Below are 27,349 nucleotides of genomic sequence, written 5' to 3' on the forward strand. Positions count from 1 at the left end.
ACAGAGAACAGTTTTCTCCCCCCCTCCCACAGTGAACCAGAACAATCCTCTCCAGCCCCGGAACTGCCCCAGACACGACTGGAAGGAGTGAGAGGGAAAAGGGAGAGTGGGGATGAGGGTGGAGCCAGTGATCTCCAGACCCTTCCCCTTCCACCCCCCCCCCCCGCCCGCCCCCCCCCCCCCGCATTAAAACAACAAATCACGTTGGGATTTTCCTCGACTTTATTACAAGATGCAACACAGAAGCAAATAGGCGGAGCAACGGGGAAGGATTGCAGGAAAGTGAGTGAAAAAATACCCTCGCCCTCTCTCTCCCCCTCCCTCCTCCTCCACCTCATTCTCTCCCCCTACTCTTGCCCTCCCTCTCGCGACCCACATTCTAGAACCTTTGATCTCTCCCCCTTGCACACTCTGCCTCCCTCACACTTTCCCCTCTTGTCCACTCCCTCTCCCACTGATTCTCTTCCCCTCACCCTCTCTTCTCCTCACTCCCTTCCTCCTCACTCAATTTCTCCCTCCCCCTCACTCCCTCCCTCAATTCCTTCCCTTTCACTCTCTTCCCCCTCAGTCTCTTCCCTCACACTCTCCCCTTTACTTTCCATCCCTTAGTTTCTCTCCCTTCACACTTCCCCACTCGCCCTCCCCTCTCTCTCCTCCTCACTCTCTGTCTTCACTCTCTCCCTTCCCCTTCAGTGTCTTCCCCCTCAGTCTTTTCCATCACACTATCCCGCCTCAGACCTTCCACTCCCTTCCCCCTCAGTCTTTTCCGTCACACTATCCCGCCTCAGACCTTCCACTCTCTTCCCCCTCAGTCTTTTCCATCACACTATCCCGCCTCAGACACTCCCCTTCACTATCCGTCCCATCAACCTCTCTCCCGCTTATGCTCTCTCCCCTCAGTTGCTCTTCACTTACTCTCTCCTCTGACTCTCTCCCCATCAGTTCCTCTCCCCGTTCTCTCCCTCCTCCTTCACCTTTCTCCCCCTCTCACCGTCCCTTCACTCCATCTCCGCTCACTTTCTCCCCTTCACTCTACCTCATTCTCTTCTCTCTCCTCCTCACTTTCATCCCCCACTCTCTCCCCCTCACTCCGTCCCCTCTATCTCTCCGCTTCACCCTTCTCCTCCCCCTGCGTCCCCCGCACTCCCCTCTCATTCTCTTATCCCTCATGCGCTATCTTCCCGTCACTCTCCCTCCCCTCCTCACAATCTCCCTCCCCTCCTCACTCTCCCTCCCCCATTCTCTCCCTCACTTTTCACCTATTCTCCCCCTCATTCAACCTCCCATCGCGCTCTCCCCTCACACCATCTGCCCTCAACCTCACTCCCCCTCACTCGCTCTTCACCGACCCTCTCCCTCACTCTTTCTGCTCACTCACTCTCTCATTGAGTGTATTTAAGACAGAGATAGATATGTTCTTGATTGGTAAGGGGATCAAATGTTATGGGGGAAATGCGGGAGAATGGGGTTGGAAACTTATCAGCCGTGATTAAATGGTGGAGGAGACTCGATGAGCAGAATAGCTGAATTCTGCTCCTGTATCTTATGGTCTTTTCAGTTTCACGCTCACTGTTAGCGTTTACACTATTTACACTATTATTATTACACAATTATTTACACCAGTCCCCCGCTCTTTATTAGCTTGTGTACGTATCAGTTTCAGCATTCCAATGATTCACAATTAGCATTTAACTAATTAACCAATAAGCATTTAATTGTAAATAACTACAGTTATACATATTATAAAATCAGGAATATCCATTACAATTACAGAGCAGCAGCACTAACCCTTTCTGTTCCAAGACTCAATAACACAGATCATGTCACAAACTGAGCAGTATTCAGTTAAAACTAGCACAGACCAGACAACACAATAAAGTTAGTTTAAATTGAAATAATAGATGATATGAATAGTTTGTTTTGAAGAAATGATACTAATTGGAAAGTGATTAATTCATAGTCTTTGAAGAATTTCCCCGATTCAATGTGAAGCTTTTAATGGTATAGAATATCTACCCACTTTTCAGCACCGGCATCTGCAACTGTAGATGGATGAAAAGCAACAATCCGACAAACACCAGGTAATATCTGTCATGGTAAAATAAACAGTTTGATAAATAATGGCAATATCTGACATCATGCATCTATCCTGAGATCTTAGGGATAATCCAAAATAAATCATCCATTCAGAAATTAAATAAAGCTGAGGTGAGTGTGCAGGAACAGAGTGAAATTGTGAATTCTAGCTTTCTATGCTATGGCTCTGTATCTGCTCAGTGAGATATAAGGAACAAGGAAAGAGGAAACTGCATTTCCGAGGCTCTGATCCTGTGCAATGCTGCGCCAGTGTTCCTGTGTTGCTTTCGTTCGAGGGATGTCGGTTTCAGAGGAAATGTTATCACTTGTTGCCCAACTTAAATGTTATTTGGTTACAGGGCGCTGCAATTTCATTAACTGCTGTAGTGCATGGGTTTGTTGCTTGATAGTGGTTTGTGATGTGTGTTTCTGTGGGTTTATGGCTGCGTGTTGAGAGTATTTAAGAGAGATTCTGTGTTTCTCTCTGTGTCAGTACGTGGATAAGAGTGTACAATTGTCTGTGTTTGTGAGTGTGTGGGTGTCAGTTTGGGCCTGTGTGTCTGGAAATAGGTGCAGGTGTGTTATCTTGGAAACAGGAATTACAGAGTGCAGCAGAGTTTACCCACTCCCATTCTGAATGGGATTAGTGTCTGATAACTGCACCAAATGTACACATTACAGTCTGAGATCATCCCCAACTACAATCTCCAGACAATATCTCCCAGAGGGAATGAGGGAACAGAGTTCATGTACAGTGTCTGGTGATAAAAAGGGTTAATTCACCAGCCGGGGTTCCTGCTACAAACTCCAATCCCTGTCAATATTGTTCAATATTCACGCTGCAGGAACCGGTTCCCAGATGCAGACATGGGACTGACTGAACTTGTCTGAGGCTCACAGAGAGCAGCGCCTGCAGTAGCTGTGAGCCGCCAGCAGATGGTGGCATTGTGTCACTTTAATCACCAGATAGTGAAAGAGGTTTTGAGGAGAGGCTGGTGGAGCCTTTAATTCATTCACAGAGACAGAGAGGAAACTCTGACAAGATTGACCAATCTGCCCTCTGCTGGGTACTGTCAGAATCACACACACACTGTTCTCTCTCTGGAGAATGATCTCTGCTGCTCCATTTTGAAAGGAGGTTGAAGACTCTGTTGCTGAGAACACTGACAACACATTGCTGCTTAAACAATGGTTTGCAGCAATCTTTCCTTCAATGTGGAGACTAAAACTACAACAGTTTTCCAGCTGGGAAACCAGGGAAGCAGGGAAATCAGTGCCAGGCTGGAGGGGCTGATGGAATAGGGAGGGAGAGGGGCAGGAATGAAGGGTTTGGAAGGAGCTGTCGAAGATCTTCACAATTCAGGATTTCACTGTAACCGGTGGAGCAGCCATGTTTACAGATTGAAATGTTCACACTTTCACACTCAGTCCCCGTCTGGATCCCTGCAGCGGCTCCAGCTGTCTCTTTCCATTTGGGCTGAACTGATTCCAGTGCAGCCTGAAACAGATTAAAGATGAAACAGGAAATAAACAGATTGAACAACAGAGTAAATAACAGGAGACTGGAGTTAATGGGACAAATCTTCTGGTCTCTGGATCGCCAGAGACCAGACACACATCCGAAGATGAGCATCGGGACCCTGTGGATGTCCTGACGCACTGATCTACCTGGGAATTGTCCCAGAGGTATTAACTACTATTGGGGAACTCCCCTGCTGCAGTTAGAGTCAGATACTTGGGACAGATCCACAAAGTTTACCTGGATAGTTACTCAGGTAATGTTAGACAGCTCACCACCTGGGCTAACACCTGAATAGCACAACCGAGTCCCCCAATCACTTCCCACTGATCCCCATACTCCACCTCCCACAATCCGACTAGACCCACTCATAGAGTCACAGAGGTTTACAGCATGGAAACAGGCCTTTTGGCCCAACTTGTCCATGCCACCCTTTTTTAAAAAACACCCGAAACCACAGTTCAACCCATATAGACTCAGTGGCTGAACCCTCGGATATATCCCCTCTCAGTACGGCCGTGATGCTTTCCCTAATCAAAAGTGCAACTCCCCCTCCTCTCTTACCTCCTGTTCTATCTTTCCGATAGCATCTGTACCCTGGAACATTGAGCTGCCAGTCCTGTCCCTCCCTTAGCCATGTTTCAGTAATTGCTATAATATCCCAGTCCCATGTACCCATCAATGCCCTGAGTTCATCTGCCTTGCCCGTCAGGCCTCTTGCATTGGAATAAATGCAGTTTAATCTGGACTTCCCTTGCTCTCTGTCTTGCTTCTGTCTGATCTGTCTGGTACTAGGATTACTGACACTGCCTTTACTAATTAATGTGCTCTCTTTAACTTCCGTGCTGTCCTCAAACTTCTCTTCTGTCTCCCTACTGCTTTGGATCCCACCCCTCTGCCAACCTCGTTTAAACACTCCCGAGTTGCTCGAGCAAATCTCCCCGCCAGGATGTTAGTCCCCCTCCAGTTCAAATGTAACCCATCCCTCTTGAACAGATCAGCCCTTCCCCAGAAAAGATCCCAATGATCCAAAAATCTATATCCCTGTCCCCTGCACCAGCTCTCAAGCCAGTCATTCATCTGCCTAATCCTCCTATTCCTACTCTCACTAGCACGTGGTACCGATAGTAGTCCTGAAATTACTACCTTCGAGGTCCTACACGTTAGCCTTCTGCCTAACTCTCTGTATTCACATTTCAGGACCTCATCCATTTTCCTACCGATGTCGTTGGTACCAATATGTACAACGACCTCTGGCTGCTCACCCTCCCCCTTAAGAATGTCCTGCAATCGCTCAGAGACGTCCTTGACCCTGGCACCAGGGAGGCAACACACCATCCTGGAGTCTCGATTGCAGCCACAGAAACGCCTGTCTGTGCCTCTAACTAGCGAGTCCCCTATTACTACTGCTCGCTTGCTCTTTGCCCGACCCTGTCCCACAGCAGAACCAGCTGTGGTGTCACAGGCCTGGCTACTGCTGGTATCTCCCCCTGACAGGCTATCACTCCCGTAAATCATCTCTCCCTCCCCTCCAGCCCGACTACCTCCCACTAGCCCTTGAACAAATCTGACTAAACCTCCCAACGTGGCCTCATCCGTCCCACCCTCTCCTGACCTGACACAGAAACATGGAAGATAGGAGCAGGAGGCGGCCATTTGGCCCTTTAAGCCGACTCCACCATCCATCACAATCATGGCTGATCGTCCAACTCAAAAGCCTAATCCTGCTTTCTCCCCATAACCTTTGATCCTGTTCGCCCCAAGTGCTATATGCAGCCGCCTCTTGAATACATTCTTGACTATATCTCTGACTTAAACTGATTACTCAAGAAGCAACCCCAACCCACTACTCTCCAAAGCTAGAAACCAAACCCAACCTCCGACCACGCAACCAAATCTAACTAGACACCCAACATTACTAACTCCCAGCCACCATCCAAACTGCTGATTAACCCTCCAACCCAACACAACACAACTCGACCACCCTCCCGACACCCAGAACTAATCCTTGAACCTCTCCTCAGCTCCCTGACTAACCACTCATCCAGCGACACACCAACCCATTCACTCCCACAATCAAATAACACTTATGGAGCTCCCCGGGGTCACTGTGCTGTAAATAGGGTGTGTGCTCTCTCTTCCCCAACTCTGCTCTGCTGGAGCTCCCCGGGGTTACTGTGCTGTAAATAGGGTGTGTGCTCTCTCTTCCCCGACTCTTGTCTGCTCTGATGGAGCTCCCAGGGTCGCAGTGCTGAAGATCCTGGGAGAAATATGCAGCAGTTTCAGGTTGGGAGAATTTTTAAACATACCGACAATCTGCTTACCATTGCTGCTGCTTGGAAGATTCAGGCACATTTATATTTTAAATCCATTGATATTTTAACTGTTACACTAAAAATTAACACAAACACTCACCGGATCACCTCCAGACTGCTGCAGGTCAGTATGAGGCGGCGGAGAGCAGGGACAGATTGATCTGTGAAGGAGTTTGATTCCAGGTACAGAATCCTCAGTGACTGTTTTGTACAGAGAGCGGAGGCGAGATCCTCAGCACAAGAATCTGTGAGAGCGTTATGTCTGAGACTGGAGACCAGAGAGAGGAATAACAGGAATCAGGCTCAATCCCCAGTGTTTTAAATAATACTGTTAATAACAATAATAATGTATTGTATCAGACATTCCAAAAACACAACCTGCATTTCTGTAGAATGAGGAAATACTCAATGCTGAAAATGAAATATAAATAAACTGGAAATGCTCAGCAGGTTAGCTAAATACATGTGAAGAGAGAAACAGGGGTAAAGTTTGAGCTTCCATTGGAACTGGGAACGGGCAGTGAATTGACAGGTTTGAAGTGACAGCGGTGGGTGGCTGGGGAAGAAACAAAGAAAGGACAAACTGGAATTACAGGAGTGATTAAATGATAAAAGTGATGATGGGACAGGACCACAATCACAGAATCCCCATGTCCTTACTCTGAGTGGCTCGGGAGGGACATGGGATGGTCAGTGGTTTGGGAATGCAGTTTGTGGTGAGGTTGAAGATAATGGCTGTGATTTTACCTGAAGCTCTGAAGTCCCAGCATGGGGATTGGAAATGGGTGGTGTGTCCGTGTGGGCAGGATAGGCAGAGTTATGACGGTGATATTGTCAGAGGGAGACAATTAATGGCTGGCAGGCAGGGGGAGCTGCCCACTGAGGCAGCCCGGGCACGGGGCAGTCCCGGTTCAGGCAATGCTGGCACCATCTCCAAAGGCAGCAGGACTTTCAAACACAGCAGCTCTGGAGGGAGCAGCGAGGGAGCTCTGCTTACTGAATGAAGGACTGAAATGTCAGAAAGCAGAGCAAGGCTTCCCCCCCCCCCCCTCCCTGGAGGGGCTCCTCCCGGCTGCTCAGGCTCGGAGGGAGGTCCTGTTCCCTCAGGATGGGAGGAGATTATCCCATCGGTACAAGCCAGTCTGGATGGAGATTGCTGGGAGGTGAGCAGGTTTCAGACACGTGGTTACAGAGTGGAAAAGGATCAATGTCCTGATGTGTTCTGCCACGGTGAGTGCAGCACAGCCTGATATGTGAATAAGGATGAGAGGGAAATTGTGGAAAGAACATCTCCACCCAGACACTGGCAATGCAAAGGACTTGCAGAATCTCTCTGGCTGTCCTGCCTTGAGACAATACACATCTCTGTAACCTGTGCTTAATGCTGCCTTCTCTCACATTATCTGTCTCTTTAAGACCTGGTTGGCTGTAGAGATTCGCATTCTAATCAGTATTCTGGAACTTGATTTTGTGTCTCTGTGTCCTGTTTGAGAGCAGATTTCCACTCCATCTGACGAAGGAGCAGCGCTCCGAAAGCTAATGGTATTTGCTACCAAATAAACCTGTTGGACTTTAACCTGGTGTTGTTAAAACTCTTACAATGCAAAGGCAGCAGCATTGACTGTCAGAGACATGTCCGTTAGGCTGCCACCAGCATAGGCTCGAGCAGGGCTGACCAACATATTCACTGGGCAAACACACGTCAATGTTTTTCTCACTCAAGGGGCCGATGAGTAAATTTCAGAATGATAAAGTTTGGCACAGCAGAAATTTCAATTAAAAACTAAACTGAGATATGAAAAGAAACAACTTGCTGAGCACAATAATGAGTAATAAATAAAGATGATTATTAGAGTTTAATCCTCATCAATCACAAATTGTTTCTCTCCCACATTTGCTGCAGATTGGCTCAAAAACCTATCAGCAGCAAACATGGGAAAGAAACGGGATGTGATTGGAGGAGCAGCTCCATGCAGATTCTTCCATTCAAACTGAACTATGTGACTGAGATTCTGGAAACTCGCTCCGGGGGCCGCATTGAGGGGCTTCGAGGGTCACATTCCCCCCTTGGTCCACACGTTGGACAACCCTGGGCTACTGCATGTGTTTGATGGGTGAGTAACAGTTTATGTGCTTGGAAAGAGAGCAAACATCATCAGGGAATGAGTGAAGAAGAGTGGAGACATCCAGGTCTTGCCATCCTTACGCCAATGGAAGATGAAGTGCTGGATCAGGAAGGCCTGGGGGCAGAGTGGGTCATTACTGCTGGTGAGATGGGTTGAGTGGGTGGCCTAGTGAATGGGCACAGGAGAGCGTCTGGTGAGGACAAAACATAGAGCTTGTTTATCCATCACTGGTCACAGAGAGCAGTCTGAAGGACGTATTGGGATAAGAACAAAATACCTCGGAGCAGCAGAAGGTCATTCAGCCCCTCGAGCACACTCCATCCCGGCTGATCTAATTATAGTCTCAACTCTTTTCCCCGTAACCCTTGATTCACTTCTCAATCCAAAATCATTCTTATCTCAGCCTTGAATATATTCAATGACTCTGCCGCCACGAGTCTCCAGGGAAGAGAATTCCACTGACCAGCCACCATCTAAAAAATAAATTTCTCCTCATCTCAGTCTTAAGGGACTGACAATTACATTTTAAAATCTGTCCCCTTGTTCTGGTCTCTCTTACAAGAAGAAACAGCCTCTCAGCAACCACCCTGTCTCATCCCCTCAATGCGATCACCTTTTAATCTTCTGAACTTTCATAGATATTGCTCCAATCTGCTCAAATTTCCCTCGTAAAATAAACCTCTCCATCCCAGGAATCAGCCGAGTGAACTTTCTCTGAACTGGTTCCAATACAATTCTATCCTTTTGTAAGTAAAGAGCTCAACACTGTACACATTACTCCAGTTGTGGAGTCTCCCTGAGCCTCTCCACATCCCCTTGAAACATCTTTGCATCCTCCTCACAATTCAGATTTTCACCTCGTTTTCCATTATTCACAAATTTGGAAATATTATATTTGATCCCCACATCCATATCATTCATGTAGATTCTGAATAGCTGAGACCCAAACACTGATCCCTGCCGTACTCCACTAGTTAGAGGCTGTCAACCCAAAAGTAACCCATTTATTCCAACTCCTTGTTTCTGTCCATTAATCAGTTCTCAGTCCATGCTGGTATATTCCACCCAATCCCACGTGCTCCAATTTTATTTAATAACCTCTTGTGAGTGAATCATGCAACTATAGAATCCCTAGTGTAGGAATCGTCATTCGGCCCATCGAGACACACTGACAGAGTAACTTACCAAGGTCCACTCCCCATAAACTCACTAATTTACTCGGGCTAATCCACCTAACCTACATATCTTGGGACACGAAGGGCAATTTTACCATGGCCACTCCATCTACCATCCATATCTTTGGAGTGTGGGAGGAAACCGGAGCACCCAGAGGAAACACAGGCAGACACGGGGAGAATGTGGAAACTCCACACAGTCACCCAAGGCTGGAATTGAACCCGGGCCCCTGGCTGTGATGCCACAATGTTAACCACTGTGTCACCGTGCCAGCCTTTCATAAATCCATGTTGGCCCTGTCTAATCCTGCCATTAATTTTGAAGTGTTCTGTTATCACTTCCTTTATTATAGATTACTATAGGATTTCCATACCATCAATGTCAGACTAATAGATCTGCAGTTGCCCGGTTTCCCGTAACCCCACATATTTATGCCGCTAATCCACCTAACCTACACATCTTGGACACTAACGGGCAATTTAGCACGGCCAATCCACCTAACCTACACAGTTTATTTGGACTATGGGAGGAAACAGGAGCAGCCGAAGGAAACCCACACAGACACGGGGAGAATGTGAAAACTCCACAGACAGTCGCCCAAGGCTGGAATGAATCCGGGTCCCTGACGCTGTGAGGCAGCAGTGCCAACCCCGGTGCCACATCTTCACTTAATCTAATACAGTCCTTGAATTAGCAACGGCTGGAACACTTCTGCTGCTCTTCTCCAAATGAAAGGAATGTATTTTTGTTGGAAACGCCACACATTTGCACATCACCATGTCTAAAACAGCTTGTTTTGTGATTGGCACTGGAACGTGCTTCTCCAAGAAATTGCTTGAATACATTCTGTGAACTAATCTTCTATTCAACTTTTGGCAATCTGAGTGATTTATACAGTAAATGGAAGAAGCCACAGGAGCACTGACCTACAGAGGGATCTGTGTGTACAAGTCTACAGATACAGGTGGATGAGGTGGTCAAGAAGGCAGACAACATGCTTGTCTTCATCGACCGGGGCATCGAGTATAAAAGTTGTCAAGTTATGTTACAGCTGCATGAAACTTCAGTTGGCCACATTTGAATATTGCTTGCAGTTCCGTTCGCGACACGACCAGAATGATGTGGATGCTTTGGAGAGGGTGCAAGGAAGGTTTACCAGAATGTTGCCTGGTCAAGGACGGTTAGGTTATGAGGAGACGATGTATAAACACAGATTGTTTCACTACAAAAAAGGGAGGCTGAGGGGTGACCTGATGGAGGGATCCACAATTATGAGAAGCATCAATATGGTGGATAGTCAGAGACTTTTCTCCAGGGTGGAATGGTCAACTACAAGAGGGCACAGGTTGAAGGTAAGAGGAGCAAAGTTTGGAGGGAGGTGTGTGGGGTAAGTTTTCACCCAGAGGGTGGTGGGTGCCTGGAAGGCACTGCCAATGGAGGTGGCAGAAGCAGGCACGTTTCCCATGTCCAAGGTGCATCTTGGTAGACACATGAACAAGAGACAAACAGAGGAATAGAAACCGCAAATTGGCAGTAAGTTCTGGGTCTGAATAAGCGTTAGGAGGCGCCACAGGCTTGGTGGGCTGAAGGGCCTGTTACTGTGCTGTGCGGTTCTTTGTTCTTCTTTGTATATGAAGGTTAAAATCACCCGTGGTTATTGCAATATGTTTTTACAAGGCCCCATTATTTTTCCTGTGTATTGTGTCGGAGATTGTGACTGTTGTTAGGAGCCGATAAATGATTCCCACAAGTGAACTTTTAACTTTGCTCAGACTTACCTCTATCCAATCTGATTCCGCATCTTGAACTAAGTTCAGCTCTCGCTGCTGTACTGACATCTGTTACTAACAGCGAGACTCCACCACCATGTCCTGTCCTCCATTTACTGTCATCCACTCACTCTCCCCCTTTTCACAGATCAATGGATGCTGTGTCCGGGGAGAGCTGTGCACATCTGAGGAGGAGGAGAGGACCTCAGAGGGTGAACCATAACATTATTCCCCCACTCCCTCAACATAAGGATTTGTGGGACTGACATCCCATTGCCCAGGGATCAGAGAGAGAAGCAACAGGAGTCAGAGGAAAAGCAATTTTCCTTATTCATAACTGACGCCAATAGTAATGGGCAGTGTTTTTTATACAAATACCAGTGGTGAAATTATATTGTTGAATATTCAGTTATTATAAACACGATCTCACACAGTCTGCTACTTACTCCAGTTTCTGTATTTTACAGTCCGGATTCCTCAGAGCCACAGACAGCAGTTTCACTCCGGAATCTCCCAGTTTATTGGAACCCAGATTCAGATCGATCAGTGAGCGGTTTGTACTGAGAGCAGAGGCCAGGTCCTCGGCACAAGAATCGGTGAGAGCATTACGAAACAGACTGGAGATCAGAGAGAAAAATAACAGGAATCAGGGTAAATCCACAGTGTTTTTAAGAATAAGATCATTAACAATAATAATGTACAGCGCGGGACATTCAAGAAACACAACTTCAGTTGATACAGAAGGCAAAATTATATTGAAGCTGTAATTCTGAAATATGAATAAATATGTTGGAGACTCTCATCAGGTCAGGCAATATCTGTGAAGATAGAAACAGATTTAGTTTCAGTTCAATTAGCTAAAATTAGAAATTGGAAATCGCAGTGAATTAAATAGTTTTAAGTGACAGGGAGCTGGGGATGGGCGGGTGACAAGGAAAGAACAAAATGGAAGTGCCGGAGTGATTAAATGACAAAAAGGATGATGGTGAAAGGGAAGAGCACAGGATTCCCATGTCCTTACCCTGAGTCACAGGGGGGGACATGGGATGGTCAGTGGCTCAGGAATGGAGTGTGTGGTGGGGTTGAAGATGATGCGACAGAAACCTTTCTCACACTGACAGTGGTTCGGGTCTGGAATTCACAGCCGGGAAGTGTGGTGGAGGTCGGCTGCATCGAAGCAGTCAAAAAGGAATTAGATGATTATTTGAATATAAAGAATGAGCGGGGATACGAGAAAAACGCTGGAGAATGACTCAAATTCCTAATGCTAATTTGGTGAGCTGGTACAGACACGATGGGCCAAATGGCCTCATTGTGCACCGTAAGAATTCTGCGCAGATAGTGGTTGGAAATGTATCGATATTTCAACTGGAAGTTGGTGATGTTGCCGTGTGGACAGTGTTGGTAGCCATAGTCCTCAATAAAATGTTAATACTGATAGGCAAAGGGATCTGGGTGTACAGGTCCACAGATCACTGAAAGTGGCAATGCAGGTGGAGAAGGTAGTCACGAAAGCATTCGGCATGCTTGCCTTCATCGGCCGGGGCACTGAGTTTAAAAATTGGCAAGTCATGTTGCAGCTTTATAGAACCTTCGTTCGGCCGCACTTAGAATATAGTGTTCAATTCTGGTCGCCACACTACCAGAAGGATGTGGAGGCTTTGGAGAGGGTACAGAAAAGATTGACCAAGATGTTGCCTGGTCTGGAGGGCATTAGCTATGAGGAGAGGTTGGAGAAACTTGGTTTGTTCTCACTGGAGCGACGGAGGTTGAGGGGAGACCTGATATAGGTCGACAAGATTATGAGAGGCATGGACAGAGTGGATAGTCGGAAGCTTTTTCACAGGGTAGAAGAGTCAATTACTAGGGGGCACAGGTTTAAGGTGCGAGGGGCAAGGTTTAAAGGAGATGTACGAGGCAGATTTTTTACACAGAGTAGTGGGCGCCTGGAACTCGTTGCTGGGGGAGGTAGTAGAAGCAGATATGGTGGTGACGTTTAAGGGGCGTCTTGACAAGTACATGAATAGGATGGGAATAGAGGGATATGGTCCCCGGAAGGGTAGGGGATATTAGTTAAGTCAGGCAGCATGGTGGGTGCAGTCTTGGAGGGCCGAAGGGCCTGTTCCTGTGCTGTAATTTTCTTTGTTCTTTGTGTTTCTCTCCAATAGAGAGAGAGACAGTTTGTTACATGTCGCTTCAGGGATACAATTTAATAAACGTGCGGCAATGGGAGGAGATGGGATTCCATGAACCCCACAGCCGGTAAGAGGACCAAACCCTCAGATTTAGCATCATTCTACATCACACTCTAAACACCAAACCAAATGAACTAACCAACTCCACATATAACCAAACAGGCACATTAATATCTGACAGGTTCGGGAAATCCGTGCACTCAGGCAGCACAGGCAGAATCACAGAATTGTTACAGAGCAGGCGGAGGCCATTCGGCCCATTGTGTCTGCACTGACTCTCCGAATGAGCAACTCACTAAGTGTCATCCCCCCACCTTCCCCCAAAACCCTGTGCATTCCAGAGCTTAACCACTGTCTGCAGGGGAAGGCCCCATTCAGGCAATGCTGGAACCAGATTTAAAGGCAGCCAGCAGCACTTTTAAAGGCTCTGAAGGGAGCAGTGAGGGAGCCCTGGTTAATGAACAAAGAGCTGAAATGGCAGAAGGCAGATTAAACCCAATTCGCTGACACTTCCCTGGAAATTCTCAAGGCTATATCGGTTTGGAGGGAGGTTCTGTTCCCTCAGGAGTGGAGGAGGAGACCTGTCACATCAACCCAAGCAAGTCTGGATAGACACTGCCGAGGGCCAGAGCAGGCAGCACGTGGCTGCAGTGAGGCAAAAGGATCAATAACCTGATCTGTTCTGACAAGGTGAGTGTTAAACTTACAGGCTGATATGTGAATAAGGATGAAAGAGAAACTGTGGAAAGAACATCTCCACCCAGACACTGGCAATGTCCAGACAGCAGCATCAATCTTCAGGAACATGTCAGCCTCTCTGTGAAGGGTTCCGGTCTTTCAGAGATGACTGCTGCACTGCCGACACTGAGTGACCATCCTGGTGGTCCCATGATGGGCAGTCTGGCAGCACCATAGGCTTGTGTGTGTCTTTGATGGGTGAGTAACAATGGAAATTTATGTTCTTGTAGAAGAGGGCACTCAGCGTCAGAGAAGGAGCCAAGAGTGACAGTGTCTGGATTGTGTCATCCTTATGCCAATGGAAGATGCAGTGCTGGAGCTGGGAGACCTGGAGGCTGGGTGGGCAATCGCTGATGGTGAGATGGGTTGTGGACCCAGAGAGAGTGAGTGAGTGAATGGATGGGCACAGGAGAGACTCTGCTGCTGAGTCCAAAACCTGGTGCTTGTGTGTTCATCATTGGTCACATGGAGCTCTGGGTTAGGAACAGTCAGAAGTTTAACAGCACCAGGTTAAAGTCCAACAGGTTTATTTGGTAGCAAATGCCACTCGCTTTCGGAGCGCTGCCCCTTCGTCAGGTGGAGTGTAGAACTGCTCACAAACAGGGCATACAGAGACACAAACTCAATTTACAGAATAATGACTGGAATGCAGTCTTTACAGATAATCAAGTCTTAAAGGTACAAACAGTGTGAGTGGAGGGAGCATTAAGCACAGGTTAAAGAGATGTGCATTGTCTCCAGACAGGACAGCCAGTGAGATTCTGCAAGTCCAGACAAGCTGTGGGCCATTCGGCCCATCAATCCTTCACTAACAACAATCCCGCCCAGGCCCTATAACAGTAACCCTACATATTAACTCTGCAAATCCCCCTGACATGAAGTGTCAATTTACCATCGCCGCTCAAACTAGCGTGCACATCTTTGGCATGTGGGAGGAAACTGGAGTAACTGAAGGAAACCTGCGCAGACACGGAGAGTACATGCAAACTCCACACAATCTGTCACCCAAGGCCGGAATTGACACGGGTCTCTGGCGCTCTGAGTCAGCAGTGCTAACAGCTCTACCACCCTGCCGACCATGATCAGCCGTGGTTCGTCCCAATTGCAGTGAGTATAGGACGAATAATTTCTATATTTTTTCATAAGATAAGCCTGGCATGCCATGAAAGACTCAAGCCAACATTTTCTCAAATGTTTATAAAATACGTTCATAAGGTGACCAAAACTATATACGTTACTTCAGCTGTGCTGTGACCACAAACCTATCAGATTTGTGACTGGCGACCTTTGCTCCCAGGCGAATTGTCCCTCATTGCCTTTTCTGTTGATTTGTCAAAGCTGTCGGATCTTATAATATGAAGTCATGTGATTGGATCAGGTTGGGGATTCTGAGAGTCAGCACACCCGAAGGTAGAAATTCAATACAGTTTGCAGTTGCCAATGACTGGACCTCAGAGGGTGAACCATAACATTATTCCCCCACTCCCTCAACATAAGGATCTGTGGGACTGACATCCCATTGCTCAGGGATCAGAGAGAGAAGCAACAGGAGTCAGAGGAAAAGCAATTTTCCTTATTCATAACTGACGCCAATAGTAATGGGCAGTGTTTTTTATACAAATACCAGTGGTGAAATTATATTGTTGAATATTCAGTTATTATAAACACAATCTCACACAGTCTGCTACTTACTCCAGTTTCTGTATTTTACAGTCCGGATTCCTCAGAGCCACAGACAGCAGTTTCACTCCTGAATCTCCCAGTTTATTGTCACCCAGATTCAGATCGATCAGTGAGCGGTTTGTACTGAGAGCAGAGGCCAGGTCCTCGGCACAAGAATCGGTGAGAGCATTACGAAACAGACTGGAGATCAGAGAGAAAAATAACAGGAATCAGGGTAAATCCACAGTGTTTTTAAGAATAAGATCATTAACAATAATAATGTACAGCGCGGGACATTCAAGAAACACAACTTCAGTTGATACAGAAGGCAAAATTATATTGAAGCTGTAATTCTGAAATATGAATAAATATGTTGGAGACTCTCATCAGGTCAGGCAATATCTGTGAAGATAGAAACAGATTTAGTTTCAGTTCAATTAGCTAAAATTAGAAATTGGAAATCGCAGTGAATTAAATAGTTTTAAGTGACAGGGAGCTGGGGATGGGCGGGTGACAAGGAAAGAACAAAATGGAAGTGCCGGAGTGATTAAATGACAAAAAGGATGATGGTGAAAGGGAAGAGCACAGGATTCCCATGTCCTTACCCTGAGTCACAGGGGGGGACATGGGATGGTCAGTGGCTCAGGAATGGAGTGTGTGGTGGGGTTGAAGATGATGCGACAGAAACCTTTCCCACACTGACAGTGGTTCGGGTCTGGAATTCACAGCCGGGAAGTGTGGTGGAGGTCGGCTGCATCGAAGCAGTCAAAAAGGAATTAGATGATTATTTGAATATAAAGAATGAGCGGGGATACGAGAAAAACGCTGGAGAATGACTCAAATTCCTAATGCTAATTTGGTGAGCTGGTACAGACACGATGGGCCAAATGGCCTCATTGTGCACCGTAAGAATTCTGCGCAGATAGTGGTTGGAAATGTATCGATATTTCAACTGGAAGTTGGTGATGTTGCCGTGTGGACAGTGTTGGTAGCCATAGTCCTCAATAAAATGTTAATACTGATAGGCAAAGGGATCTGGGTGTACAGGTCCACAGATCACTGAAAGTGGCAATGCAGGTGGAGAAGGTAGTCACGAAAGCATTCGGCATGCTTGCCTTCATCGGCCGGGGCATTGAGTTTAAAAATTGGCAAGTCATGTTGCAGCTTTATAGAACCTTCGTTCGGCCGCACTTAGAATATAGTGTTCAATTCTGGTCGCCACACTACCAGAAGGATGTGGAGGCTTTGGAGAGGGTACAGAAAAGATTGACCAGGATGTTGCCTGGTCTGGAGGGCATTAGCTATGAGGAGAGGTTGGAGAAACTTGGTTTGTTCTCACTGGAGCGACGGAGGTTGAGGGGAGACCTGATAGAAGTCTACAAGATTATGAGAGGCATGGACAGAGTGGATAGTCGGAAGCTTTTTCACAGGGTAGAAGAGTCAATTACTAGGGGGCACAGGTTTAAGGTGCGAGGGGCAAGGTTTAAAGGAGATGTACGAGGCAGATTTTTTACACAGAGTAGTGGGCGCCTGGAACTCGTTGCTGGGGGAGGTAGGAGAAACAGATATGGTGGTGACGTTTAAGGGGCGTCTTGACAAGTACATGAATAGGATGGGAATAGAGGGATATGGTCCCCGGAAGGGTAGGGGATATTAGTTAAGTCAGGCAGCATGGTGGGTGCAGTCTTGGAGGGCCGAAGGGCCTGTTCCTGTGCTGTAATTTTCTTTGTTCTTTGTGTTTCTCTCCAATAGAGAGAGAGACAGTTTGTTACATGTAGCTTCAGGGATACAATTTAATAAACGTGCGGCAATGGGAGGAGATGGGATTCCATGAACCCCACAGCCGGTAAGAGGACCAAACCCTCAGATTTAGCATCATTCTACATCACACTCTAAACACCAAACCAAATGAACTAACCAACTCCACATATAACCAAACAGGCACATTAATATCTGACAGGTTCGGGAAATCCGTGCACTCAGGCAGCACAGGCAGAATCACAGAATTGTTACAGAGCAGGCGGAGGCCATTCGGCCCATTGTGTCTGCACTGACTCTCCGAATGAGCAACTCACTAAGTGTCATCCCCCCACCTTCCCCCAAAACCCTGTGCATTCCAGAGCTTAACCACTGTCTGCAGGGGAAGGCCCCATTCAGGCAATGCTGGAACCAGATTTAAAGGCAGCCAGCAGCACTTTTAAAGGCTCTGAAGGGAGCAGTGAGGGAGCCCTGGTTAATGAACAAAGAGCTGAAATGGCAGAAGGCAGATTAAACCCAATTCGCTGACACTTCCCTGGAAATTCTCAAGGCTATATCGGTTTGGAGGGAGGTTCTGTTCCCTCAGGAGTGGAGGAGGAGACCTGTCACATCAACCCAAGCAAGTCTGGATAGAAACTGCCGAGGGCCAGAGCAGGCAGCACGTGGCTGCAGTGAGGCAAAAGGATCAATAACCTGATCTGTTCTGACAAGGTGAGTGTTAAACTTACAGGCTGATATGTGAATAAGGATGAAAGAGAAACTGTGGAAAGAACATCTCCACCCAGACACTGGCAATGTCCAGACAGCAGCATCAATCTTCAGGAACATGTCAGCCTCTCTGTGAAGGGTTCCGGTCTTTCAGAGATGACTGCTGCACTGCCGACACTGAGTGACCATCCTGGTGGTCCCATGATGGGCAGTCTGGCAGCACCATAGGCTTGTGTGTGTCTTTGATGGGTGAGTAACAATGGAAATTTATGTTCTTGTAGAAGAGGGCACTCAGCGTCAGAGAAGGAGCCAAGAGTGACAGTGTCTGGATTGTGTCATCCTTATGCCAATGGAAGATGCAGTGCTGGAGCTGGGAGACCTGGAGGCTGGGTGGGCAATCGCTGATGGTGAGATGGGTTGTGGACCCAGAGAGAGTGAGTGAGTGAATGGATGGGCACAGGAGAGACTCTGCTGCTGAGTCCAAAACCTGGTGCTTGTGTGTTCATCATTGGTCACATGGAGCTCTGGGTTAGGAACAGTCAGAAGTTTAACAGCACCAGGTTAAAGTCCAACAGGTTTATTTGGTAGCAAATGCCACTCGCTTTCGGAGCGCTGCCCCTTCGTCAGGTGGAGTGTAGAACTGCTCACAAACAGGGCATACAGAGACACAAACTCAATTTACAGAATAATGACTGGAATGCAGTCTTTACAGATAATCAAGTCTTAAAGGTACAAACAGTGTGAGTGGAGGGAGCATTAAGCACAGGTTAAAGAGATGTGCATTGTCTCCAGACAGGACAGCCAGTGAGATTCTGCAAGTCCAGACAAGCTGTGGGCCATTCGGCCCATCAATCCTTCACTAACAACAATCCCGCCCAGGCCCTATAACAGTAACCCTACATATTAACTCTGCAAATCCCCCTGACATGAAGTGTCAATTTACCATCGCCGCTCAAACTAGCGTGCACATCTTTGGCATGTGGGAGGAAACTGGAGTAACTGAAGGAAACCTGCGCAGACACGGAGAGTACATGCAAACTCCACACAATCTGTCACCCAAGGCCGGAATTGACACGGGTCTCTGGCGCTCTGAGTCAGCAGTGCTAACAGCTCTACCACCCTGCCGACCATGATCAGCCGTGGTTCGTCCCAATTGCAGTGAGTATAGGACGAATAATTTCTATATTTTTTCATAAGATAAGCCTGGCATGCCATGAAAGACTCAAGCCAACATTTTCTCAAATGTTTATAAAATACGTTCATAAGGTGACCAAAACTATATACGTTACTTCAGCTGTGCTGTGACCACAAACCTATCAGATTTGTGACTGGCGACCTTTGCTCCCAGGCGAATTGTCCCTCATTGCCTTTTCTGTTGATTTGTCAAAGCTGTCGGATCTTATAATATGAAGTCATGTGATTGGATCAGGTTGGGGATTCTGAGAGTCAGCACACCCGAAGGTAGAAATTCAATACAGTTTGCAGTTGCCAATGACTGGACCTCAGAGGGTGAACCATAACATTATTCCCCCACTCCCTCAACATAAGGATCTGTGGGACTGACATCCCATTGCTCAGGGATCAGAGAGAGAAGCAACAGGAGTCAGAGGAAAAGCAATTTTCCTTATTCATAACTGACGCCAATAGTAATGGGCAGTGTTTTTTATACAAATACCAGTGGTGAAATTATATTGTTGAATATTCAGTTATTATAAACACAATCTCACACAGTCTGCTACTTACTCCAGTTTCTGTATTTTACAGTCCGGATTCCTCAGAGCCACAGACAGCAGTTTCACTCCTGAATCTCCCAGTTTATTGTCACCCAGATTCAGATCGATCAGTGAGCGGTTTGTACTGAGAGCAGAGGCCAGGTCCTCGGCACAAGAATCGGTGAGAGCATTACGAAACAGACTGGAGATCAGAGAGAAAAATAACAGGAATCAGGGTAAATCCACAGTGTTTTTAAGAATAAGATCATTAACAATAATAATGTACAGCGCGGGACATTCAAGAAACACAACTTCAGTTGATACAGAAGGCAAAATTATATTGAAGCTGTAATTCTGAAATATGAATAAATATGTTGGAGACTCTCATCAGGTCAGGCAATATCTGTGAAGATAGAAACAGATTTAGTTTCAGTTCAATTAGCTAAAATTAGAAATTGGAAATCGCAGTGAATTAAATAGTTTTAAGTGACAGGGAGCTGGGGATGGGCGGGTGACAAGGAAAGAACAAAATGGAAGTGCCGGAGTGATTAAATGACAAAAAGGATGATGGTGAAAGGGAAGAGCACAGGATTCCCATGTCCTTACCCTGAGTCACAGGGGGGGACATGGGATGGTCAGTGGCTCAGGAATGGAGTGTGTGGTGGGGTTGAAGATGATGCGACAGAAACCTTTCCCACACTGACAGTGGTTCGGGTCTGGAATTCACAGCCGGGAAGTGTGGTGGAGGTCGGCTGCATCGAAGCAGTCAAAAAGGAATTAGATGATTATTTGAATATAAAGAATGAGCGGGGATACGAGAAAAACGCTGGAGAATGACTCAAATTCCTAATGCTAATTTGGTGAGCTGGTACAGACACGATGGGCCAAATGGCCTCATTGTGCACCGTAAGAATTCTGCGCAGATAGTGGTTGGAAATGTATCGATATTTCAACTGGAAGTTGGTGATGTTGCCGTGTGGACAGTGTTAGTAGCCATAGTCCTCAATAAAATGTTAATACTGATAGGCAAAGGGATCTGGGTGTACAGGTCCACAGATCACTGAAAGTGGCAATGCAGGTGGAGAAGGTAGTCACGAAAGCATTCGGCATGCTTGCCTTCATCGGCCGGGGCATTGAGTTTAAAAATTGGCAAGTCATGTTGCAGCTTTATAGAACCTTCGTTCGGCCGCACTTAGAATATAGTGTTCAATTCTGGTCGCCACACTACCAGAAGGATGTGGAGGCTTTGGAGAGGGTACAGAAAAGATTGACCAGGATGTTGCCTGGTCTGGAGGGCATTAGCTATGAGGAGAGGTTGGAGAAACTTGGTTTGTTCTCACTGGAGCGACGGAGGTTGAGGGGAGACCTGATAGAAGTCTACAAGATTATGAGAGGCATGGACAGAGTGGATAGTCAGAAGCTTTTTCACAGGGTAGAAGAGTCAATTACTAGGGGGCACAGGTTTAAGGTGCGAGGGGCAAGGTTTAAAGGAGATGTACGAGGCAGATTTTTTACACAGAGTAGTGGGCGCCTGGAACTCGTTGCTGGGGGAGGTAGGAGAAACAGATATGGTGGTGACGTTTAAGGGGCGTCTTGACAAGTACATGAATAGGATGGGAATAGAGGGATATGGTCCCCGGAAGGGTAGGGGGTATTAGTTAAGTCAGGCAGCATGGTGGGTGCAGTCTTGGAGGGCCGAAGGGCCTGTTCCTGTGCTGTAATTTTCTTTGTTCTTTGTGTTTCTCTCCAATAGAGAGAGAGACAGTTTGTTACATGTAGCTTCAGGGATACAATTTAATAAACGTGCGGCAATGGGAGGAGATGGGATTCCATGAACCCCACAGCCGGTAAGAGGACCAAACCCTCAGATTTAGCATCATTCTACATCACACTCTAAACACCAAACCAAATGAACTAACCAACTCCACATATAACCAAACAGGCACATTAATATCTGACAGGTTCGGGAAATCCGTGCACTCAGGCAGCACAGGCAGAATCACAGAATTGTTACAGAGCAGGCGGAGGCCATTCGGCCCATTGTGTCTGCACTGACTCTCCGAATGAGCAACTCACTAAGTGTCATCCCCCCACCTTCCCCCAAAACCCTGTGCATTCCAGAGCTTAACCACTGTCTGCAGGGGAAGGCCCCATTCAGGCAATGCTGGAACCAGATTTAAAGGCAGCCAGCAGCACTTTTAAAGGCTCTGAAGGGAGCAGTGAGGGAGCCCTGGTTAATGAACAAAGAGCTGAAATGGCAGAAGGCAGATTAAACCCAATTCGCTGACACTTCCCTGGAAATTCTCAAGGCTATATCGGTTTGGAGGGAGGTTCTGTTCCCTCAGGAGTGGAGGAGGAGACCTGTCACATCAACCCAAGCAAGTCTGGATAGACACTGCCGAGGGCCAGAGCAGGCAGCACGTGGCTGCAGTGAGGCAAAAGGATCAATAACCTGATCTGTTCTGACAAGGTGAGTGTTAAACTTACAGGCTGATATGTGAATAAGGATGAAAGAGAAACTGTGGAAAGAACATCTCCACCCAGACACTGGCAATGTCCAGACAGCAGCATCAATCTTCAGGAACATGTCAGCCTCTCTGTGAAGGGTTCCGGTCTTTCAGAGATGACTGCTGCACTGCCGACACTGAGTGACCATCCTGGTGGTCCCATGATGGGCAGTCTGGCAGCACCATAGGCTTGTGTGTGTCTTTGATGGGTGAGTAACAATGGAAATTTATGTTCTTGTAGAAGAGGGCACTCAGCGTCAGAGAAGGAGCCAAGAGTGACAGTGTCTGGATTGTGTCATCCTTATGCCAATGGAAGATGCAGTGCTGGAGCTGGGAGACCTGGAGGCTGGGTGGGCAATCGCTGATGGTGAGATGGGTTGTGGACCCAGAGAGAGTGAGTGAGTGAATGGATGGGCACAGGAGAGACTCTGCTGCTGAGTCCAAAACCTGGTGCTTGTGTGTTCATCATTGGTCACATGGAGCTCTGGGTTAGGAACAGTCAGAAGTTTAACAGCACCAGGTTAAAGTCCAACAGGTTTATTTGGTAGCAAATGCCACTCGCTTTCGGAGCGCTGCCCCTTCGTCAGGTGGAGTGTAGAACTGCTCACAAACAGGGCATACAGAGACACAAACTCAATTTACAGAATAATGACTGGAATGCAGTCTTTACAGATAATCAAGTCTTAAAGGTACAAACAGTGTGAGTGGAGGGAGCATTAAGCACAGGTTAAAGAGATGTGCATTGTCTCCAGACAGGACAGCCAGTGAGATTCTGCAAGTCCAGACAAGCTGTGGGCCATTCGGCCCATCAATCCTTCACTAACAACAATCCCGCCCAGGCCCTATAACAGTAACCCTACATATTAACTCTGCAAATCCCCCTGACATGAAGTGTCAATTTACCATCGCCGCTCAAACTAGCGTGCACATCTTTGGCATGTGGGAGGAAACTGGAGTAACTGAAGGAAACCTGCGCAGACACGGAGAGTCCATGCAAACTCCACACAATCTGTCACCCAAGGCCGGAATTGACACGGGTCTCTGGCGCTCTGAGTCAGCAGTGCTAACAGCTCTACCAACCTGCCGACCATGATCAGCCGTGGTTCGTCCCAATTGCAGTGAGTATAGGACGAATAATTTCTATATTTTTTCATAAGATAAGCCTGGCATGCCATGAAAGACTCAAGCCAACATTTTCTCAAATGTTTATAAAATACGTTCATAAGGTGACCAAAACTATATACGTTACTTCAGCTGTGCTGTGACCACAAACCTATCAGATTTGTGACTGGCGACCTTTGCTCCCAGGCGAATTGTCCCTCATTGCCTTTTCTGTTGATTTGTCAAAGCTGTTGGATCTTATAATATGAAGTCATGTGACTGGATCAGGTTGGGGATTCTGAGAGTCAGCACACCCGAAGGTAGAAATTCAATACAGTTTGCAGTTGCCAATGACTGGACCTCAGAGGGTGAACCATAACATTATTCCCCCACTCCCTCAACATAAGGATCTGTGGGACTGACATCCCATTGCTCAGGGATCAGAGAGAGAAGCAACAGGAGTCAGAGGAAAAGCAGTTTTCCTGATTCATAACTGACGCCAATAGTAATGGGCAGTGTCTTTTATACAAATACCAGCGGTGAAATTATATTGTTGAATATTCAGTTATTATAAACACAATCTCACACAGTCTGCTACTTACTGCAGTTCCTGTATTTTACAGTCCGGATTCCTCAGAGCCACAGACAGCAGTTTCACTCCTGAATCTCCCAGTTTATTGTCACCCAGATTCAGATCTATCAGTGAGCGGTTTGTACTGAGAGCAGAGGCCAGGTCCTCGGCACAAGAATCTGTGAGAGCGTTACCACGGAGACTGGAGATCAGAGAGAGAAACATAACAGGAATCAGGGTAAATCCACAGTGTTTTTAAGAATAAGATCATTAACAATAATAATGTACAGCGCGGGACATTCAATGAGTATTCTATCTGAGTGCAGTTAGACAGAGACACCAGGAGATGGAGACAGTGAGTATTCAAACTGAGTGCAGTTAGACAGAGACACCAGGAGATGGAGACAGTGAGTATTGTAACTGAGTGCAGTTAGACAGAGACACCAGGAGATGGAGACAGTGAGGGGGGTAACTGAGTGCAGTTAGACAGAGACACCAGGAGATGGAGACAGTGAGTATTCAAACTGAGTGCAGTTAGACAGAGACACCAGGAGATGGAGACAGTGAGTATTCTAACTGAGTGCAGTTCGACAGGGACACCAGGAGATGGAGACAGTGAGGGGGTTAACTGAGTGCAGTTAGACAGAGACACCAGGAGATGGAGACAGTGAGTATTCTAACTGAGTGCAGTTAGACAGGGACACCAGGAGATGGAGACAGTGAGTATTCTAACTGAGTGCAGTTAGACAGAGACACCAGGAGATGGAGACAGTGAGGGGGGTAACTGAGTGCAGTTAGACAGAGACACCAGGAGATGGAGACAGTGAGGGGGGTAACTGAGTGCAGTTAGACAGAGACACCAGGAGATGGAGACAGTGAGGGGGGTAACTGAGTGCAGTTAGACAGAGACACCAGGAGATGGAGACAGTGAGTATTCTAACTGAGTGCAGTTAGACAGAGACACCAGGAGATGGAGACAGTGAATATTCTAACTGAGTGCAGTTAGACAGGGACACCAGGAGATGGAGACAGTGAGTATTCTAACTGAGTGCAGTTAGACAGAGACACCAGGAGATGGAGACAGTGAGTATTCTAACTGAGTGCAGTTAGACAGGGACACCAGGAGATGGAGACAGTGAGTATTCTAACTGTGGCTCAGGAATGGTGTGTGTGGTGGGGTTGAAGATGATGCGACAGAAACCTTTCTCTCACTGCCAGTGGTTCGGGTCTGGAATTCACAGCCGGGAAGTGTGGTGGAGGTCGGCTGCATCGAAGGAGTCAAAAAGGAATTAGATGATTTTTTGAAGCTAGGCAATGAGCTACGAAAATGGATACGACAAAAAGGCTGGAGAATGACACGAATTTCGAATGTCAATTTGGTGAGCTAGTGCAGACACGATGGGCCAAATGGCCTCATTGTGCTCCGTAAGAATTCTGTGGAGACAGTGGTTGAAAATGTTATCGATATTTCAACTGGAAGTTGGTGATGTTGCCGTGTGGACAGTGTTAGTAGCCACATTCCTCAATGAAATCTCTCCAATAGAAAGAGACACAATTTGGTACATGTCGCTTCAGGGATACAACTTAGTAAACGTGGGGATATGGGAAGAGTTGGGACTCCATTAACCCCACAGCCAGTACGAGGACCAAACCCTCAACAACAGCGTCATTCTACATCACGCTGGAGACACCGAACCAACTGAACTAACCAACTCCACACAGAGCCAGAACGGGCACAGTAAATGTCTGACAGGTTCGGGAAATCCGTCCACTCAGGCAGCACAGGCAGAATCACAGTATTGTTAGAGAGCAGGAGGCCACTCGGCCCATCGTGTCTGCACTGACTCTCCGAATGAGCAATTCACTAAGTGGCATTCCCCCACCTTCCCCCAAAACCCTGTGCATTCCAGAGCTTAACCACTGGCTGCAGGGGACAGCACAATTCTGGCAGAGCTGGCACCAGATTTAAAGGCAGCCAGCAGCACTTTTAAAGGCTCTGAAGGGAGCAGTGAGGGAGCCCTGGTTAATGAACAAAGGGCTGAAATGGCAGAAGGCAGATTAAACCCAATTCACTGACACTACCCTGGAAATTCTCAAGGCTATTTCGGTTTGGAGGAAGGTTCTGTTCCCTCAGGACTGGAGAAGGATACCCGTCACATAGGTTCATGGACGAAAAGAAATTGGTTTAGGTTGGAGGGTCACAGTTTTTTTTTTTTTTAACTGGTCGGTGCAACATCGTGGGCCGAAGGGCCTGTTCTGCGCTGTAATGTTCTATGTTCTATGTTCTAACCCAAGCAAGTCTGGATAGACACTGCCAAGGGTCTGAGCAGTGGCTGCAATGAGGCAAAAGATGAATAATCTGATATGTTCTGACAAGGTGAGCGTTAAGCCTACAAGCTGATATGTGAATAAGGATGAAAGAGAAATTGTGGAAAGACCATCTCCACCCAGACACTGGCAATGTCCAGACAGCAACATCAATCTTCAGGAACATGTCAGCCTCTCTGTGAAGGGTTACATGGAACATAGGACATAGAACAGTACAGCACAGTACAGACCCTTCGGCCCACGATGTTGTGCCGAGCTTTGTCCAAAACCAAGATCAAGCTATCCCACTCCCTATCATTCTAGTGTGCTCCATCTGCCTATCCAATACCCGCTTGAAAGTTCCTAAAGTGTCCGACTTCACTATGACAGCAGGCAGTCCATTCCACACCCCAACCGCTCTCTGAGTAAAGAGTCAGTCAGAGATGGCTGCTGCACTGCCGACACTGAGTGACCATCCTGGTGGTCCCACGATGGGCAGTCTAAATTAGCGTCAGGTTTGTGTGTGTCTTTGATGGGTGAGTAACAATGGAAATTTATGTTCTTGTAGAAGAGGGCACACAGCGTCAGAGAAGGAGCCAAGAGTGACAGTGTCTGGATTGTGTCATCCTTATGCCAATGGAAGATGCAGTGCTGGAGCTGGGAGACCTGGAGGCTGGGTGGGCAATCGCTGATGGTGAGATGGGTTGTGGATCCAGAGAGAGTGAGTGCGTGAATGGATGGGCACAGGAGAGGCTCTGCTGCTGAGTCCCAAATCTGGTGCTTGTGTGTCTTCTATTGGTCACATGGAGCTCTGGGTTAGGAACAGTCTGCAGGACATGTTGGAATGTGTATTACCCTCTAACATTCTTCACTCTCTCACAAATCAACAGCTGCGGTGAGCGGGAGACAGGCGTGTAACTCTGAAGATGGGGAGGGGTCAGAGGATGGATTGTCACATTATACTCTATAACGTCCGCCAGAGCAGATAATGTCTCTCACGATTAGCAAAGGGGTTACAATCTGGCAGCACAGGAGAGCACACACAAACCCGAGCAGCTGATGGAGGCAGGAATAGCTGAGTTCACTCACACTCTCGAGAGGACAGGTCA

General features: G+C 47.2%; 1 protein-coding gene across 1 annotated transcript in view; it reads right to left on the reverse strand.

Moving 5' to 3' along the window:
- The window catches only part of LOC144484922 (NACHT, LRR and PYD domains-containing protein 3-like), a 184,988-nt gene that overhangs the window by 120,926 nt on the left and 36,713 nt on the right, over window positions 1-27,349 (reverse strand). Inside the window, exons 9-12 of the mRNA XM_078203281.1 lie at window positions 23,965-24,135; window positions 19,786-19,956; window positions 15,607-15,777; window positions 11,428-11,598 (exon numbers count right to left, since the gene is read on the reverse strand). Coding sequence (XP_078059407.1) covers window positions 11,428-11,598; window positions 15,607-15,777; window positions 19,786-19,956; window positions 23,965-24,135 — 684 coding nt within the window. The remainder of the gene's footprint in view (window positions 1-11,427; window positions 11,599-15,606; window positions 15,778-19,785; window positions 19,957-23,964; window positions 24,136-27,349) is intronic.

This window comes from Mustelus asterias, unplaced genomic scaffold (genome assembly GCF_964213995.1).
Source record: "Mustelus asterias unplaced genomic scaffold, sMusAst1.hap1.1 HAP1_SCAFFOLD_134, whole genome shotgun sequence".
Taxonomy (NCBI): domain Eukaryota; kingdom Metazoa; phylum Chordata; class Chondrichthyes; order Carcharhiniformes; family Triakidae; genus Mustelus; species Mustelus asterias.